Source organism: Bubalus kerabau, chromosome 3, assembly GCF_029407905.1.
Source record: "Bubalus kerabau isolate K-KA32 ecotype Philippines breed swamp buffalo chromosome 3, PCC_UOA_SB_1v2, whole genome shotgun sequence".
NCBI lineage: Eukaryota > Metazoa > Chordata > Mammalia > Artiodactyla > Bovidae > Bubalus > Bubalus kerabau.
In genome coordinates this window covers 185,754,103-185,775,053 of record NC_073626.1, presented here as the reverse complement: position 1 = coordinate 185,775,053, position 20,951 = coordinate 185,754,103, and the positions used below count along the sequence as shown (strand labels likewise).

At 38.8% G+C, this 20,951-nt stretch overlaps 1 protein-coding gene across 14 annotated transcripts in view; it reads right to left on the bottom strand.

Annotated features, from left to right (window-relative positions):
* Positions 1 to 394: 394 nt before the first annotated feature.
* HP1BP3 (heterochromatin protein 1 binding protein 3) overlaps positions 395 to 20,951 on the bottom strand; it is a 39,111-nt gene continuing 18,554 nt past the window's right edge. For 13 of the 14 annotated variants that reach the window (XM_055574256.1, XM_055574264.1, XM_055574265.1 and 10 more), the window contains 5 exons: positions 12,538 to 12,628; positions 7,851 to 8,010; positions 6,372 to 6,483; positions 4,878 to 4,997; positions 2,665 to 4,439 (listed from right to left, as the gene is read on the bottom strand). In XM_055574256.1, coding sequence (XP_055430231.1) covers positions 4,145 to 4,439; positions 4,878 to 4,997; positions 6,372 to 6,483; positions 7,851 to 8,010; positions 12,538 to 12,628 — 778 coding nt within the window. In that variant the 3' untranslated portion in view covers positions 2,665 to 4,144. Of the gene's footprint in view, positions 856 to 2,664; positions 4,440 to 4,877; positions 4,998 to 6,371; positions 6,484 to 7,850; positions 8,011 to 12,537; positions 12,629 to 20,951 lie in introns of those variants that run through there. The other variant, XR_008712275.1, reaches the window with a different exon arrangement.

Here is a 20,951-nt window from a genome sequence, read left to right as displayed (position 1 = left end):
AACCAGTCAATTCTAAAGGAAATCAGTTCTGAATATTCATTGGAAGGACTGAAGTACTGACTCTTCAATACTTTGGCCACTTGATATGAAGAACCGACACTGGAAAAGACCCTGATGCTGGGAAAGATTGAAGGCGGGAGAAGGGGACAACAGAGGATGAGGTGGTTGGATGGCATCACCAACGCGATGGACATGAGTTTGGGTGAACTCCAGGAGTTGGTGATGGACAGGGGAGGCCTGGCGTGCTGCAGTTCATGGGGTCGCAGAGTCGGACACGACTGAGCAACTGAGCTGAACAGAATGATTATCACTATTATTATGTTAAGTAATAAGTCAAATAATGACACACTGTCAAACATATTCACCAAAGAGAAAGGACTCTGCTAATAAGCAAAGATTTAACAGCAATGGTGTTAATTACACATTTACATACAGTATCAAGAGAAAGAGCTGCCATTTTTGGACGAAAACAGCTTGTGAAGGTTACCTTTAGAAACCTCCTTTGACATACCAGTTGTTGAGAACTATTAACAGAAAGTTAAAACTAAGTTAATACATTTAAGTAGCCAAGGCAGAAACGTCCTGCAACAGAAAAAAAAAAAGCCATTGAGGTTAAGAATCTTGTGGAAAATGACAGTCAGAAGGCAAGAATATAGTAATACAACCGGCAAGGGTCAGTTTCTTAGACAACAAGGCCAGTGCAGTAGCGGGGTGCCCTTCAGCCTCTTTCCTGGCTTCAGAGCGTGCATCCGCCAAGCAGGCCCGGGCCCAGAGCGCCAACAGTTCCAGTTCTCAGGCTTCAGCTCTGCAGAACTGCGTGACCGTCTGTTCTACCGCAAAAATGCAAAAGCAACCCTACATGTTGGGAACAGAAATGTCAGTCAGAACCTCTGGGGAAAATAATTAATGATCTTTACACAATTAAGAACAGAATTTCTGGGACTTCCCTGGTGGTCCAGTGGCTGAGACTCCATGCTCCCAATGCAGTGGGCCTAGGCTCAATCCCAGAGTTCACGCGCTACAACTCAAGACCCTGTGTACTGCACCAAGCGTCAAAGGCCTGCACACCGCGACTCAGACCGGCACAGCCAAATAAATAATACATAAAATTAATAGATATTAAGAAAAAAACCTACCTCTTAAAAAAAAGTAAATAGAATTTCTCTTCATGGATAAAATTCGAATTTTTGCTTGACCCAAAGAAAAAGAAATATGATTGGTATAAGGGTAGATTAACAAGCCTAGACTGGGCTGACAAAATTTTACAAAAGAGGAATGACGGGAAAAAAAATGTCCAAGGTACAGGCACATTACCTAGCCCTTGTTTTCATGTAATTTCCCATTAGTTATAGCCAACAGACATGACAGATCAGGCTTCCTTTAGTTAAATCTCTGTGGATAGTTAGGATGGAGTTCTCCTTGTGTTTAAAGCTTCTGGTATAATTTTTACAAAAAGTCTCCATCCTTCTCTGAAGTGGTGTCTCTTCTCATTTGAGCTTTAAGAAGCAACACTCCCTCACCTAGCACCTTCTGAGACTCACCTATCAAAGGCTGTTTGTAGGTGGTTTAAGGACATGTCAAGCACTGTAGTTGAGCTCACTAAAAGCCACTGACAGTACTGAAGCCACAGATCCAGGCCAGGAATTGTTGGGTTATCTCTTGAGTTTGGTTTGCTGTTTACTTTTCTGTAACTTGGAAGCAAAAATTGTGCATTCTGCTCCTTGAGAATGCCTGGAAGGGAAAAAAACCCAAACATCCCTTTATCTCAACATCAGGAAGGTACCTATCTTTGACAGCTGGGGATTTTCCTTGGAAGAGTGCAATGGCCCTTTTGTCTTTTCCCTTTACCTGATGCTAAAATCAGGGACAGTTCTGTCTTCACCTGAATTCTGTGAATTTAACAGAACGTCAGGGTGGAAAGGGACCTGAAACGATCTCAATCTCGCACTCTACGCCGGAGTGCCTGATACACGATATAGCCACCAGATGATTGTTCAGGCAATCTCTTTACAACAAAACATAGAAACCAACCGAAACCCTCACTTCCGATTCCAGAAGAGTAGAGAATTCTTAGCACAGGTACCTAACAACTATAATATTAAGAATTATTGGACTTCCCTGGTGGTTCAGTGGCTAAGACTCTTGAGCTCTCAATCCAGAGGGCCCGGGTTTGATCCCTGGTCGGGGAACTAGGTCCCACATGTTGCAACTACAACTCAAATAAATAAATGATTTAAAATAAAAATATTAAAAAAAAAAATTATTACCCGCTAAATAGCATAACAGAAAATTAGATTATTTTCTGGAAGTAGGTCTAGGATTTATCAATCTTTTTGCAACGCTGTCTTTTTTTTTCTAGTTCAAGGACATATCTGAACTAAACATGAAAAAATGGAATTTATGACCTTGAAAACAAGGACCTTGATCAAATACAAAGTGATTTTTAAAAATCCCTTATGCACTGAATAATCAGGTTCAATGTACTAAAAACATTCACCATCTTTTTAAAAATTCAAAAACGCAAATAAACTGGAGCTAGTTGGAGCTTGTATTTAAAAAGGAAAATGGATGACAGCTAGTACAAGGAGCTGAGAAGGCTCAAAGTGAGTAAAACACTACTTCTGAGGAATTCTAGAAACTTTTAAATATAAGCTACAGTTCAGCAGCTTTTAAAATTCCATGTTTATTCATATTTTTCAAAATATATGTACATAAAAAAAGGAAGATTTACAACAGGAAAAGATTGCCTTACATGCAACACAAATTCCAATAAACTCATGATGGGATCACACATGATTCTGGATCTAACTCAAGCCAGTCTTCTCAAGTCCAATTCTCAGCCAAACCTCAGGCTGCAGACGGGATCCCAGGAGACAATGCAAATGGAATGGATTAAACAAACATATTTTGCCTCTGGCAGCACTCAGGCCAGAAGACATACACCAAAAAATTTAAGACAATTAAAATGTCAAGTGCCACAGGGAGGATAAATGATAACCAGAAATCAATATTTCTTAGGAAGCTAATACTATTTAACACAACTTCACGATACTAAAACAAATACAAATAAGGAAGGGTTAGGTAGTCAGGCTTCATTTGTTTTTTTCTTTTCTCTTTTTAAATAACTCAAAAAAGGAAGCCACTTGTTTGTTATCAAAAGTGCTGTGGAAAGAAAAGAGGGGAAAAATCCACAGATAAATTTGAAATATTTTAGCAAATTTTATGTTTTTCATTTCACGTTTCTACATTAGCAATGGTGTAACTCTCCAACATTTCCTTATAAAAAAGGGAAAGAGGAAGTGACAATCCATGCTCCAAATATTAAAAATATATTTAGCTATCTGATCGAGACTTTGTTTTAATTTTTGGTAACACAGGTGACACCAGAGATCACAACTTCAGTGCGCTCCTGTATCTCCCCTCAGCTAGCACCCACGTGCTGGAGAGGCCTTGTGCTTGCTGCTGTGGGATGCGGCACTCGGGGCCACTGAGAAATGCCTGGAGATGCAGCGATGGGAAAGCGGCCCAAAGGGGCCATGGATCCTCAGCATCTAATGAGATCAGGGTGCTTTTGGCCTGTTCCCAAAGCTAAGACATCTCTGTGTTTATAGTTGGAGAGAGAGAGGGTTAGCGAGTGGTTTTATAAATAAGATTAGTTATTACAGCTGTAAGTGAAGCCTCTAGGCAGGAGGCTTTAGATTCAGTCAGTGCTATACTGCCTCCTTTTTACATCCAGCACCTGACCATCATCCCATTCTTGATGGTTTCTAACCAACATAAAAATCTTTGTAACTGTTTAGATAAAACTGGAAGGAAAAAAAAAAAAGCCAAAGCTGACCATTAAAACAGAAAGAGGGCTAGGGTGGAGGGAGAAAAAAGGACAAGAACAGACTATACAATTCAGGAAAAGTCCAAAATTATGGCAGAAATTAAAATGACTGGGAGAGGGGAGGGGCAGGCACCAAGAACAGCACCTAAAGCTAACAAATGGCTAAACTGGTTTATTTATATTCCCTCCCCATAATGTTCATAGGGGAGGAAAAAAAAATGTCATTTTAAAAGCATCAAAACTAAAACAAATGCACACTGACCTTAGAAAATAAGATTTTGAATTCCACCATGATACCCTTTTTTCCTATAAAATTTACTTTTTTGCTTTGAATGATTTCTTCATGGTAGATTTGCCCTTGCCAGGCAATTTCACTTCCTTTCTCACACTGGCTGCAGGCTTCTTGGAAGAGCTACCACTAGGTTTCTTGATGACTGAGGGTGAGGGTCTGGCTTTCTTGGCAGGAGTTTTCGCTTTAGGAGGGGCTTTCTTGGGGAGGGGCCTCGCTTTCCCTCGCTGCGCAGCTGGGACTTTGGGTGCCAGCTTGGACCCTCTTTGCTTCATGGCTGCAGCCTTCCCTGGTGACTTGGCTGGGGTTTTCTTCTGCAACCTGTGAGAACCAAAGAGAGAAGGCAATCACTTATACTTGAGAGATTCACTTCACCGTGATGACGAGATACTTTGTCAGAAAAGAAACAGCACAGGTAAAATCACCTACATTAAGAAAAATATATGGGTTATAACCTTTCACCTAAAATTGTATAAAAATTCAACCAATTCCGGAAGTCTACATGTTTTTCCCAGAAAAATATGGAATTATTTTTCTTAAATAACCAAACTACACACTACACACACACACAGGTTTGACCAAAGACTAATTAAACATTCAGTGTTTCACAAGTTTAGAGCCTCTAAATGCTCAGGAGAGGGTAAGTTCAAACGTCACTCAGAGCACTGGAGAAGGATGCAGAGTTGCTGACACGCTTCTCACAGCCTCTCCTCTCACGGCCACTCTCAGCTCTAAGAAGTGTTTCCCACACACTCGCACCTTCTCTTCGGTGGTGGCTCTTCATCTTCAGAGTCTTCCTCTGATGAGTCATCTTCATCCTCATCCTCATCCTCATCTTTAGAATCATCTGGCTCTTTCTTTGGAAACAGAACTCCTGGGCTAGTAAGAAAAAATATTAGATAAAGAGAAGTCCCATCAGGACAAGAGAAAGGATGTGAACCTAGATATGCTCTTTCCTGGACATTACCCACTTCCTGCCACACTCCCCAATTAAGTCAGGTTAGGTTACAAATACCAGGTCACAATTTAACCTATTTTGAACACTCAAATGAAGTTATGACAAATCTATAAAAGCCTCAAACATAACTCATTCTCTACTTCCTTCCATTTAATAAAATTGACAATCACTTATTTAGTGAAGTTATTTAAACTCCTGATGTGTGTTCGGCACTGTATCAGCCACTGAACACACAGCAGTGAATGGAGCACACCGCAGTGTGTATTTTTTGCCCTTATGATACAAGACCTCATAAAGCCTGAATCTCTTCAAAGTTTTTGTGAAATTTAGCAAGGATTTTCTAACTTTTCTTTGTCCTTAATGATAGAAAACTTGGTACCACTGATTAATAAATCTTTAAATCATAACACTGCATGTACATGATTTTAAGAATTATATTTAAAGCTAAACATGTGAAAAATTCAAATACTGTACACTTATGTTTATGCACCTAGAGAAGGAAATGGCAACCCACTCCAGTGTTCTGACCTGGGAAATCCCATGGACAGAGGACCCTGGCAGGCTACAGTCCATGGGGCCACAAAGAGTCGGATATGACTGAGCTCCATGCACGCAGCTCCTGCACAGGAGGGTGTAGAACATGACTCAGCATGTTTATGCACAAAGAGCAATGTAAGAAAGCTGCACACTGTATGCCTGCCAAAACAGGTTTTAGTGCTAACTGTCATGGCACTTGACTGGAAATCAAAGTACAAAAAGGCAATAGCCTGGGCATACCAAAAAACACCTGGTCCATAGGAGGTGCTCAATAAATTTTCTAGTTCAATGAGAAAATAAGGCATGTATAACAGACAAGTTTTCAAAAAAATGTCCTGTCTCTATAGTAAGAAGAAGGCAGATTAGGATTCTTAGAAGTAGCCAATGCTCCCCCTACTTGGTACTGGGCAATTAAATAATCCTCTAATAATCTTCCTGTCATCATCATGTACTTTACTGCTTATTAGCAGGAATGAACATGCTAATGACCGGCCAAGGATCTCAAGGAACTCGCTGCTTGATTTCAGGAACACGTGGCTAACAATGGCTCCAGCAGGATAGGCCAAATCAATGCCCTGTTATTGTATGAAGACCTTCTGCTCTAAAACAATACTGCCTGAAGAAGTCTTTATTTTCAAGTACATTCAGCTCAGTGTAATGGTAGTAAGGGCAAATAAGTGAAGCTGCACCTGTAATCTGGAGTCAGATTTTTAAAAGTTGCAATGACCACTACTTCACATTATCAGTTGGGTGCTTACCTAGGATAATAGGGAAAACAGAGCTGGAAGGTGCCACTGAATCCTTTACCAGAGATTTGTTCCATCCACCCATTCTTTTCACATCTCTGCAGGGTTTTCTTCAACAAATGCACTGGACAAAAATTCAGAAATGAAGAAAGTATTTGTTTATTTGGATTTGATAATTCTCTCAACTACAATCTATTATACATTAATTTATTATGTACATTTATTATCCTGTCACATCCAGTATTCTGGCCTCAAGAATTCCATGGACTGTATAGTCCATGGGACTGCAAAGAGTCAGACATGACTGAGCAGCTTTCACATGCTAAATGAATTCTTTGTGGTCAAAGGGATTATTAATTTACTAAATTACTATTAAGTGCCCATAAATTTGGCAAGAATTAATTATAATGGGATGAGACTTCAGAGACCATTATGTCAAATTCCTCACTGCACAAAGTGAAACAGTAGCCTAGAGACTAATGACCTGCCCTACAGTTGCACATAAATGGTAACTATTGACTTAAAACTCAATCTCTATTTCTATTCATTTAAATATTATTGAGTGCCTATAAGTACTGATAAGCACTTAGGGAAATGTCTATAAAATTAAACCATATATCGCATGAATCAGCAAATAGTTACAAAACAGTATCACGGCTCCTAAAGGCCTCACCAGTCCTCACCTTTTACACAAAATCACAAAGCATTCCTTCATAACATTAAAAAATACATACTGCATATGTTAAAAGTCAACATTAAGACCTTGAAATTAAGTGTTTCATTTAGAACAATATATTCTAGTTTGCATTTTCTGTTACTTCATTTCCATGTTCCTCATCCTACACCATTGAGCCTACTCTCCTAGTTTAGTGAGGAAATATCTCTCACTAATCCGTAAATGATAATGCTGCTACAGCAAGGTTTCTAACCTCAATCATCACCTGACAGGGCAAATATGTCCACTAAAAAGTATTTTCTGTACAGGGGTTAAGTCAATAACAAATCACATAAGTAGCATTTTAAACCACTGGTTTGGTTTCAGGCTGACGTTAGATATTTTGGTAAACATTCAGAAGAAGGTAAAAATATACTATACTTGAAAGTTGTTTTTTTTTTTGGCCATGCTAATGGACTGTGGGAAAACCACATCCCCTGCATTGGAAGCTAGAAATCTTAACCACTGTACTGCTGGGAAGTCCCACTTGAGAGGTGTTTTGAACCTAGAAATTTATCTCTATTAGCATAAAAAACCTTTATAGCAAAGTGAAATCAAATTCTAATCCTAAGCAGACACTATAAATTAAGGGTAAGTCTTGATTATTTTTGTTTGTCTTTTTGTAAACAGTAAATTTATAAAGTTGTTCCCTCTTGGTTTTCAGTCAGTAGTTAATGCTCTTTCATTAACAGCATGATGTCTAAGGATATTCCCACAAGATAACTTCCCCCACCTTCCCTGGGTCCCCACTGAACGTGCTCAACTCTAAGTCTTACTTTGATAGTTAGAATTGGTCCCTGGGTGGTTCTCCAGGACATACTTCTTCAGAGCGGTGGTGGAACAGGTCTTCGGCTCATTCATGGCAGCAATGGCAGACAAGATTGCATATTCCATCAGGCTTCCACCAAGCAGGGGTTTCTCCCCTGATTTCTTCAGCTGTTTTCCAAGGAGGAAGAGAAAAGCATCAAGACAACACTCTCCCAAAGCAGCTCAAGACAAGACTCCTCTGCACCAGGTGGGTCGGAGTTCCTGCATTAGCACAGATACGTTTTACAATAAATTGTCAGGTTAGGGACTTTCTCTTCCCACTCATTAGGTATTCAATCTAACTGAGGAGTCCCAACCCTCCTGTGGATATTTTCTCCTCCTATCTATCCCTCCATCCAACTGAAAATAGCAAAAGCCAACCTAACCCAAAGAGAGTGACAGCTCTGCTCCGAAAAGGGGGTTATGACTGTGTCCCTGGCAAGGTAGCACCTGTGAGGCTACTCCCTTTTCCTGAACTTGAAAAATATGAGTATTTACAAAAATAACAGTCTTTTTAATCTTGTAAGGAAAACAGCAAAAAGTCTGACAAATATCTGGGGTATAACAAAATTATATAGCATATTTCAAGGACAAAAGGCAACAGAGCTAACAAAGGTGGCACCAGTAAGCAAAAAGGTTCAAGAACAAACTGAGGTATGGTCTATAATAGTGATTCTCAAAAGAAAGGTCCAAAACCCCCAAAGGGTTCCTGAGACCCTTTCAGAGGATCTGCAAGGCTAAAATGGTTTTCCTAATAATACTAAGATGGGTTTGCCTTTTTCACTGTGACGACATTTGCACTGATGGTGGAAAAACAATGAGTAAAACTGCTGTTACTTTACTACAAATCATGGTGAAGGCGCAGAAATGTACCAGTAGTTAGTGTGTTTTTCACTACTATAGACTTAAGAAAGGAAATGGCGACCCACTCCAGTATTCTTGCCTGGAGAATCCCTGGTGGGCTACAGTCCACGGGGTCGCAAAGAGTCGGACACAACTGAGCGACTTCATTTTCACTTTACTTAAGAAAAATAAAAGCTAGCTTCACATACGAATGTCTTTGATATAAAAATGATTTTATTAAATCTCAACTCCAACACATGTCTTTTTGATACTCTATGGGGCAAAATGAGAAGAATGTATAAGGCATGCCAGCTGCATGTGGAGGGATGGTGATCGTCTCAAGGAAAATCACCTAGTGATTGAGTTCTGAGCTGAATTAGCTCCATTTTTCATGGAATACCCTTTTTACTTGAAGGAACGATTAATAGATGATCTATGGTCATCCAGACTTGGGTATCTGGTAGACATTTTCTTGAAAATGAATTAGGTAAGCCTATCAACTCAAGGAAAACAACGAAGAGTATTTGTTACCAAATGATAAATTTAACTTGTCAAGAGATTAATTGTGGAAAATCTACACCTACCATTATGAGCACAATAATTTCCCAATACTTAATTGAGACCAGTAGGTGATGTTAATGAATATAATTTTTGTTATTTTTGATGAAATATGTCAACATTTAAAAAATCTGCATGATTCAGTGAACTATTTTTGAAACGACTGTATTATAAAATTACACTCAAAGTTCAAAAACTGCACTCAAATTTCAAGACAGACTGTCAGTAATGCCTAACGCGGTAGGGATTACTGACAACAGACCAAAGAATTTAAGGTTACAGAGTACAAGGAGCTCACTAATACGGTTTCAGGCTTCACACAGCAACTTTATTGTAATTTAAGAAATACCACAAGATTAATTAACATAATATACTATATTAACAGAATTAAGGACAAAAAGCATATGATCATCTCAAGAGTTTTAGAACAGTATGTGAGAAATCCAACCACCGTTCATCATAAACTTCCAACAAATTAGTAATAGAACTTTCTCAATCTGATAATAGGCATTTATGAAAAATCTACAGCTTTAATGGTGAAAAAATGAATGTTTTCCCTTTAAGATGGGTAACAAGACAAAGACATCTATTCTCATCACTGTAATAGATGTTCTATCCAGTGCACAGGCATGGAGGGGGAAAAAAAAAAAGACATTCAGATTGGAAAGGAAGAAGTAAAATGGTCTTTGTTTGCAGATGACATTATCCTATATGTAGAAAATTCTAGGGAATCCACCCCCAAAGTCCCAAGGAACCTACAAAAAATTCTAAACTAGTAAATGAGTTCAGCAGATCGCAGGATACAAGAACAATAGACAAACCAAATGTATTTCTACTGGACAGCAGTGAGCACTCTGAAAAATGAAAATAAAGTTCCATTCACAATAGCATGGAAAAAGAACAAAATATTAGGAATAAATTCAACAAAAGAAATTTAAGATCTATACACTGAAAACTACAAAGCACTGCTGAGAGAAGTTAAAGATCTAAATAAACGATGAGACAATGCTTGTCACTGCACTGGAAAACTCAACATTGTAAAGGCAGTGATTCCTTCTGGATTGATCTATAGGTTCAATGCAATTTCTACCAAAACCTCAGGTGGATTTTTGTGATGAGTGAATTGTAAAAACCATACAGAAATGCACAAGACCCAGAGCAGTCAAAGCAATTTTGAAAAAGAAAAGGTTAAGAGAGGATTTATATTTCCCAATTTCAAAACTTACTATATAACTAGTCATCAAGATAGTGTGATCCTGACATGAAGATTCACATATAGATCAATGGAACAGAACTGAAGAGTCCAGAATAAAACCCTTACACTCATGGGTCAATTACATTTTGATAAGAGTGCCAAGGCAATTCAACAAGGAAGGGACAGTCTTTTCAATAAGTGGTGTTGGGACAATTGGATGTCCACAAGCAGAAACACGAATTTATATCCTCATCACATATCATAAATGGATCACAGCTCTACATGTAAGAGTTAAAACTATAAACACTCAAAAGATAAGAGTAAATCTTGATTTCAAGCCAGGCAATGATTTATTAGATAAGTCATTAACAAACAAGCAACTCAGAAAAATGATCAACTGGATTTTACCAAAATTAAACACTTTTGTGCGTCAAAAGACACCATTAACTTAAGAAAGTGAAACCATGGGTCACAGAGTAGGAGAAAATATTTGCAAATCATGTATCTGAAGAGGAACTTGTATCTAGTTACGTAATTCTTATATAGGGGCTTAAATGGGGCTTCCCTGGTCTCTCAGAGGGTAAAGAATCTGCTTGCAATGCAGGAGACCTGAGTTCAATCCCTGGGTTGGGACGATCCCCTGGAGAAGGGAATGGCAACCCACTCCCATGGACAGAGGAGCCTGGCGGGCTACAGTCCATAGGGTCACAAAGAGCTGGACACAACTGGGCGACCAACACTTTGACTTTCACATATAACTCTTATAACTCATAATAAGACAAATAGCTAATTCTAAAAATAAGCAAAGGATGTGAAGAGACATTTTACCAAAGAAGATAGATAAATGTCCAATAAGTCCAAGAAAAAATGGTCAACATCAACAGTCTTAGGGAAATGCAAACTAAAACCACAATGAGAAACCACTTTGTATCTACCAGTATGGGTATAATTTTAAAAAGACAGTAAGAGAGTTGGCAAAGATAAGAAGCTGCAACTCTTACACACACACTGCTGGTAGGAATGAAAAATGATGCAGCCACTTTGGTAGTTTCTTAAAGTAAATTTACCATGTAATAGGCAGTCTACCCTCCTACTTTACCGCAAGGGAAATAAAAACATATACCCACACAAAGATCTGGACATAAATGTTCACAGGCAATATTAATCACAATAGCTAAAAAGCAGAATAACTCAACTTGTGAATGGATAAATAAAATATGTCAGATTATGGAATACTATTTGCCAATGAAAGGAATTAAAGTATTGACTTCTGCTACAACATGGATAAAACAAAAAAGTATTACGCTAAGTGAAAGAAGTCAGACACAAAAGAGCACATATTGCATGATTCTATCTGTGTGAAAGGTATAAGAAGGTAAATCTACACAGGAAGGAGAGATGAGTAGGCTGGATAGGGATGGGAACAGAGAGTGATGCAAATGGGCACAGGAGTTTTTTGGGGTGATGGAAATGCTCTAAAACTGGACTGCAGTACTAGGTGTACAACACTGTAAATTTACTAAATTTTACTGAATCAAATTGTAATGTAAAATGATTATATCTTATAGTATACAAATCATACTTCAATGAAGCTATTACAAAAAAACTATCATTTGTTGAGTACTGGTACACTATCAAAGAATAGTACTGACTTCTGAAAATTATCCTAATTACTCCACATTTAAGTACTTGGTGTGAGCTGGATTTTCTTCATACACGTAACCCCAAATATATTAAAAGCAGATGCCAGCTGTCTTCTATTAAGCTGACAGTGAAGACTTTCGTAAAAATGTTAACAAATAGTAACCTTCTTCTCAATACAGGAAACACAGTTTTCATAAGAAGCGTTATGTCAATATGTAACGGGTTTATTACTTTTAAAAAGAATATATATCTAAAAAGGTCCTCAGTTATATAATTTCTAATATGGTAAATATTAATATGTATAACCCATATAAACATAAGCTCTTGGGGTCCTCAATAAATTAGAGTATAAGGAGGTCCTGAAACCAAAACTTTTGAGAACTACTTCTCTACAACCAACCCTTTGAGCCTCTAACCTGGAATGTTCCAGAAGCACCTTTGCCAGTTATTTGTTCTAACTGGCCCCTCTCTACTGCTCTCTGCAGAGCATTCTTCAACAGCTGAGGCCTGCAGAGAAAACAGAAAATAGCGATTAATACATCAATGAAGCAAAGATTTGAAAAAACAGATCCAGGGTCATTCTAAACAACTAAAGTTCTATTCCTATTACACGTGTAGTACTTTGTTAAAATGGACAATAAAATAATAAGTTGTTGGCACTCTTAATAAGTGGTATTCTTTTTTTCTTCAAGCAAGAAGCTAAATTATTACAGAACCAGGTACCATACAGAACTATGTAGTATATAGTGGAAGCAAAACTTTTCAGAGCTACTTCTCTAAAACCAAGCCTACAGAACCAATTTCCCACTTGTCAGGGTACTCCAAAAATCTCTTTATTACCATCAGTTCAGTTCAGTCAGACAACAGCAACACAACTTTGTAATCAAGCAAAGAAAGGGTATCTTTATAGTCCCATCTAATTCTGACATTCTCTTGAGGCAAAACTCCTAGATCTAAAATACATGCGCGCGCACACACACACATACCCATGTATACACACATCAACAAAACTGGAGTCATTTTTTGCAATCCAGTTATCTAGAGTCAGCCTAATAAAATATAATTCTCTGAGAAAGAAAATAGGTTTTTTTTTTTTTAAGCATAGCATCTCTGCCTTTAAAGCACTGTCATTTAAACACACACACACACACACACACACACACACGCACGCACACACACGCACACACACACACCCAGGTCATCAAAATCAAATGGCAAGCATGAGGAAACTGAATTTTATTAAAAACATAAGAATAAAGTGTTGACGCAAAAGCTGCTCTGTCAAGGGGCAATGGTCTGAGTGGTAGGTGGACAATCTCAGATGCAGGGAGAAATCAGTCAGGTTGACTTAGGGCTTAAAGGGGTCTGCAGTACATGACAGGACAAAATGGAAAGCTACAACCCAGGCTAATGACAGGACATCCGAAGAAACAGTTAATTGAAACCCAAAAAGGTTAGTGATGTGTTTTGCCACACCTCTACAGAATTACCAGAATAGCACTCAACCAGCAGAAAATCGTGAGACTTATTTGAAACTGATTACTTGATAAGTTAAATTGAGATCAACAACTTGGCAGCCCACTGAGGGGCAGAATAATGAGGCTCAAACTATTACCACCTGACGTCCTTTACCGAGCTTCAATACTTTTCATTAGAGAAGAAATTTTAAATCTTTAATCAATAAACATTACAGGCTGAGTTGACACTCGAATTATTGATTACATTATCCATATGAATGGAGAAAAAATTAGAGGAGATCTCATGTTCTAATTAATAGGATGCTAAAGAGGAGAAACCATGGGGCTTTCTTGGTGGTCCAGTGATTAAGACTCCAGCTTCCAATGCAGGGAGCACAGGTTCAATCCCTGGTCGGGGAACTAAGATCAAACATGCTGTGCAGTTTGGCAAAAAAAAAAAGTAGAAACCATACTAAGAAATCATGTACACTGTGATACTCCAAATAAAGAAACTCCCTCCCCACCAAATCACAATCAAAATATTTCTAAGCCAGTGCTGTTCCATTCAGGACAAATATGATTTATGTCATAACCCAAAACATACTCAAAGTCATTCATCCCATAAATATTTACTGAGTATTTATTATGGTTATGCAGGATTTAACACTTAGATCCAGTCACTAAAGAATTTAAGAGATGATGAAAACATAATAATTATGGCAAAGAATTATACGGGTCAGGGTTGAAGTATGTGCACAGAGCTTTGGGAACACAATCGAAGGAATGATTTAACTGTCAAATGATTTTTCTATTACTTGCTCTATAAGTTAGATTCCAACAGAGGATTACATAGTGTGAGTACAACACTGAAACCCTAGACTCTTGTATCAAATTAAATAACTCATCTGAGAAGAATCTTCTTAACCAAGGTTCAAATGCTCTAGGAAATGAGTTATCAGTTAAACTGGTTCCCTTAACATTTTGTTTCCTCAGCAATACCAATCATTAATCTGATATATACCTTACCCTGGGCCTTTAGAAATCTCAAGAGTTCTCCCTCACTCCTACCTTCAGGTAAACCATACTTAAAGTAAGTGCTTCAAACCTGTCAGGCCCTTTCTCTCTCATCACTGCTATAAGCTTAGTATGAGCCGCTGTGGCCTCCCTCCTGGGCACCGTTCTGCTTTGTTTCCATAGTGCACACCACTATTGGGTCATTATATCTATAAAGGCCTCTTTTATTACGTTACTCAACTGACAGGTGTCAGCTTCAAAGTCTTTCAAGGCCTGGTCCCACCTCTTGTTAGTCTACAGCCAATCAGACACAGGATTCTTTCTGTTCCCAAAAAAGAATGCCAATTCTTGCCTCTAAATTTTCTCATGAAGCTCCTTTAAGAATGCCTTCACCACTCCACCATCCGATCTAAATTGTACACATTCTTCTAGAGCCATCTCAATGGGATGGGACACAACTGGATGGGGGCCATTCAAGTCCCATCTCTGTAACTTACTGTTAACTGCCAGGCACAACTCCCTTTTCCAAAAAATTCTACAGGATATATGTATCACATTATTTATTTTTGTATATATATATATAGTTTTTTTCACAACATTTTGTACATATGATGGTGCTAAGTGTTGCTCTAAATGTTTTACACGTGTAGAATAAACAAGAGACACCAACCACCAGAAGAAATAGGTACTACTGCTGCCCACACTTTACAGAAAACTAACCAAACTGATCACACGGACGACAGCCTTGTCTAACCAAATGAAACTATGAGCCATGCCATGTAGTAAAAGACGCCTGCTCCTGGGAAGAAAAGCTATGATCAACCTAGACAGCATATTAAAAAGCAAGAGAGATAACTTTGCTGACAAAGGTCCATTCAGTTAGTCAAAGCTATGGCTTTCCCAGTAGTCACGTAGGTATGTGAGAGAGCTGGACCATAAAGAAAGCTGAGCTCTGAAGAATCGATGCTTTTGAACTGTGGTGTTGGAGAAGACTCTTGAGAGTCCCTTGGACTGAAAGGAGATCAAACCAGTCAATCCTAAAGGACATCAATCCAGAATATCCACTGGAAGGACTGATACCGAAACTCCCAATACTTTGGGCACCGGATGCAAGAACTGACTCATTGGAAAAGACCCTGATGCTGGGAAAGATTGAAGGCAGGAGGAGTCGGGGACAACACAGAATGAGATGGTTGGATGGCATCACAGACTTGATGGACATGAGTTTGAGCAAGCTCTAGGAGTTGGTAATGGACAGGGAGGCCTTGCATGCTGCAATCCATGGGTCGCAAAGAGTTGGACATGACTGAGCAACTGAACTAAACTGCTCGTACTTTACTGAAGGGGAAAAGTTAAGTGACAGAAAAATTAAGTCACTTCTTCAGGGTCACACAGTCAGGCAGTGCAAGAACCAGATTATAAACAGGCAGTCTGATTCCAGATTCTGCATTTTTACTATGTTAGGCCTGCACTTTCAGTATATTAATGAACTGTCCAGAACAATAGAAAAAGCAAGGTTATAACCAAAAAATGAAATACAGTTCTGCTTTCACCAGTGAACAGCCAGGTAACCCAGGGTAAGACTTTTATCAGCAAAACTGAGGTAGGAATACATATTTCTTAAGTCTATTTTGAAAATTACAGAAAACAATGTAAACAGAAATAGTCTTTTTTTTTTTTTTTTTTTTAACATTTTTTAAAGAAGTGCCCACTTTTATTTATTTAAATTATTTGGACGTGCCATGAGGCATGTCAAATCTTAGTTCCCTGACCAGGGATCAAACCTATGCCCTGTGCTTGCTGTGAGAGCCCAGAGTCTTAACCACTGGACCTCCAGGGAAATCCCCAAAAGTGTTTTCAAAAGCCCTGTACAAATTTAAGGAGCTGTTTATATCAAGGTTTTGTTTTGGTTTTTTGATTTTTTAAAATAAGATGATTAAACAAGTCTACACTTAGAAATAAAAAAGAAAGCAATGCACAGAGTGAATGGAAGTTAAGGGAGAGAGAGGTTCTGAGTGTCAGGAAACCTGTAAACAAGAGAGTTCTACTCTTTGCAACTCCGTGGACTGTAGCCCACCAGGCTCCTCCGTCCATGGGATTCTCCAGGCAAGAATACTGGAGTGGGTTGCCATTTCCTTTTCCAGGGGATCTTCCCAACCCAGGTATCGAACCCATGTCTCCCTCATTGCAGGCAGACGCTTTAACCTCTCAGCCACTAGCCAAATTACCTTTGAAAAACACCTTCTCAGAGGCCAACCCAAAGCCCATGTAAAGCTAACATATCTAGTTTTTCTGTAGGGTTTCAAAAAAAATCATTGTTTAAAAAAAATGAGGTGACTTACATGTTTAAGTCACCTTAAGTCACTTTAAACGTCAGAATCATATTTAGTATGGTGTGATGCTCATACCGTAAGAATTATGTTGGAATGTGTGTGTGTGTTCAGTTGCTCAGTCATGTCCACCTCTTTCCAACCCCAAGGACTGTAGCCCGCCAGGTTCGTCTGTCCATGGGATTGTCCAGGTAAGAAAGCTGGAGTGGGCTGCCATTTCCTCCTACAGGGGATCCTCCTGACCCAGGGATCAAACCTGTGTCTCCTGCACTGGCAGGCAGATTCCTATCTGAGAAGTCCTATGTTGGAATTTAGACTAATAATACTAACATTAGCTATTCTAAGTGGTTAACATGTATGAAGGTTCCTAACAATCCTTGAGTTATACACTGTTTATCAATGAGGAAACCAAAACACAAAGGAATAACTTTTTCAGAGATATAAAGCTAGAAAATGACAGACTCAGGATTTAAACAAAGGTGTCTGGTTCCAAACTCTGTGCTCTTTACCACAATGCTCTACAACCTCCAATACACGGTAGCAGAAATTCATGTCTCATTTCATATGCTCCAAGGCATACATTCCTTGAGTGAAATGGCCACGTAAAGGGCCCTATCAGCTCACTCATTCGACTTACATTTATTGAGCATGTACTCTGAGCTAGGCTTGGGGAAAACAGAGGTCTCAGCTCACTCATTCGACTTACATTTATTGAGCATGTACTCTGAGCTAGGCTTGGGGAAAACAGAGGTCAACAATTTAAAAACCCTGGCTTCAGGAATCTGACATTTTAATGGGGGTAAGCACGTCATTTCTTCACAAAAAGGGTAAATATATAGTATACTAGAACAGGATGAGTGCTATGGAGAAAAATAAGGCAGAGGTAGAGTTCTCCACTCTGGGAGAGGAGGGAAAAGGTTGCAAACGTTAAGTTAAGTGGTCCCATCGACCAAATGCAATGGGTGGACCATGTGTGGATACTGACTTGACTTGAAAAAATAAACCATAAAAAAAGTCATTTTGGAGATAGACAACTGAGGACATTTGAACATGGTCTGGGTACCGGATAATGTTTAAGGAATGTTCAGAATTATGTTAATATCATGATTATATTCTCTCTACATTTATGTGTATATTTGAAAACTTCCAAAATAAAATGTTTAAAAATACTAAGATAGTCAATGCAAGCATGTGGAGTCTTACTCCAAGTTTTTAGAGTAAACACTTAAAGGAAGATAAAGAATAAAGTGGATTATGGCAGAAAACCACCCAGGCAAAGGCAACAGCAAGTATGAAGTCTCTGAAGCCAGTAGCAGAGAAGAGGAGTAGGAGATTAGGTCGGAGATGCATTGCAAATGTAGTATGGGCCATTTTAAAGACTCCACCTTTAAACTATTTAACTGTGAGGTGGTTGAGAAGCCACTGGAAGGTTTGAGTAGCAAGATGGTATCACCTAACTTACACTCAAAAAAGTCTCACTCTCATAGCTATGTTAACAACAGACTGAAAGGGAAGGAGTAATAGGAAAAGCAGGTTATTGCTCTAACACAGGTAAGAGATGATGGTGGGCTTAGAAAAGATTGACAATAGTGGAGGTAATGAAAAGAGGTCTGTTTATGTATATATTTTAAAAACAAAGTCAAAATAACTGTTTAGAGACCAGTATACACCCAAGGTTTTTGACTTCAGAAGCTGGAAAGATGCTATTGCCATTAACTGAGATGCAGGAGGTACGGGAAGTGCAGGGCCTTTCTGGTGGCACAGGAGGGACAGGACTGGGGAAGAGGGGGATGTTCATGAGTCTGGTTTTGGACACATCCAGTCAGACACACAAGTGGTGATAGCCAATAGGTTTTTGTATAAATAAATGCGGGCCAGATTTATGTATCTATTGTACACTATGTACACTAGTGTATCTATGTACATGAATGTTTGTGTAATGCACAAACATACATACATTTATGTATCTATGTACACTAGTATTGTACAGGTGGTATTTAAAACTTTGAGAATGAAAAGAATTATCCACTCTGCAGGCATCATAGAATGTCTATCAGACCCGAAGTTGTATCTGAGGGGCATAGTCAGGGTTCTAAGAATGACAGGAAGCCTAAGGTCTAACCCTGGGACACTCAGACACTAAGGAGGCAGGTGGGAAATCTGGAATCCTTAGGAGACTGACAAAGAATGAGAGGAAAAATCAGAAAGATGCAGTGTTCTGAAAAGCAAGTGAAGGAAGTGTTTCATGTAGATGGGAGCCATCAACTGGGTCAAATGCTGGTACAGAGACTTGACCAGCAAGTAAGTATGTCAAGGACTACGAACTGATTACTTCTATGATTCCCATTTCTTTGGTACTTTATGGATGGTCCTAGAGATTCTCATATTGACTGAAGTAAGACAGACAGAGAAAGACTAACTGGCCACTCTGAAGACCACTGAGTGCTTTTCTGAACATGTGGCTTCTGAGTTGAAACCCCAACAATTCTAATTCTATACCTCAGTAATCCAAGGTACAAACACTGGTCCTAAACTACAGCAAGACAAAGTGCATCCAGTACAAAGACTGTCTACAGAAAGGGCTCTGGATTACAAACACAATTTCCCAGAAGTCAACGTAACAAAGACCTTACACAAACATTCAAAACATAAACCCGGTGAATTACAAATTTAAACAAATTAATGTGTCTGCATGAATCCACAAGGACATGTGACAATCTAAATAATCAGTCCAATAATGAAAATAAAAACAAAAATAAATGGTACCTAATTAAACTTAAAAGCTTTTGCACAGCAAAGGAAACCATAAACAAAAGGGGAAGAAAACCCTCAGAATGGGAAAAAATATTTGCAAAGAAAGCAACTGACAAGGGATTAATCTCCAAAATACACAAACAGCTCATGCAGTTCAATTAAAAAAAAAAAAAAAAAAAATGAATGGAAGATCTAAATAGACATTCCTCCAAAGAAGACATATAGGTGGTTAAAAAGCACATGAAAAAATGCTCAACATGATTGATTATTAGAGAAATGAAAATCAAAACTACAACAAGTTAACACCTTACACTGGTCAGAATGGGCATCATCAAAAAAACTACAAACAATAAATGCTGGAGAGGGTGTGAAGAAAAAGGAACTCCCTACACTGTTGGTGGGAATGTAAACTGATACAGCCTCTACAGAGAACAGTATGGAGGGTCCTTCCTTAAAAAACTGAAAACAGAGCTACCATATAACCAAGCAATCCCACTTCTGGGGATGTATCTGCAGAATATAGTAACTGGAAAAGATACGTCTACCTCAATGTTCACTACAGCACTATTCACAATAGCCAAGACATGGAAGCAACCTAAAGGTCCAGCAACAGAGGAATGGATAAAGATGTGGTACATATATACAATGAGATATTCTTCAGCCATAAAAAAGAACAAAATAACACCATCTGCAGCAATATGGATGGACCTAGATTCTCATACTGAGTCAAGTAAGACAAAGACAAATATATGGTCATCACTTATATGTGGAATTAAAAAAAAAGGTTACAAATCAACTTATCTACAAAACTGAAACAGTTAAGAGTAGAAAATAAATTTATAGTGGGGGGGCATAAATTGGAAGCATGGGATTGACGTATACACACTGTTGTTGCTGCTGCTGCTTAACTGCTTCAGTCGTGTCCAACTCTGTGCAACCCCATAGATGCCAGCCCACCAGGCTCCCCCGTCCCTGGGATTCTCCAGGCAAGAACACTGGAGTGGGTTGCCATTTTCTCCTCCAATGCATGAAAGTGCGAAGTGCAAGTGAAGTCGCTCAGTCGTGTCTGACTCTTAGCGACCCCATGGTCTGCAGCCTACCAGGCTCCTCCGTCCATGGGATTTTCCAGGCAAGAGTACTGGAGTGGGGTGCCATTGCCTTCTCTGATATACACACTACTATATATAAAATAGATAACTAATAAGGATCTGTTGTATAACACAGAGAACTCTTTGTAATGGCCTACATGGCAAACAGAAGGGGAGAAATTGGAAA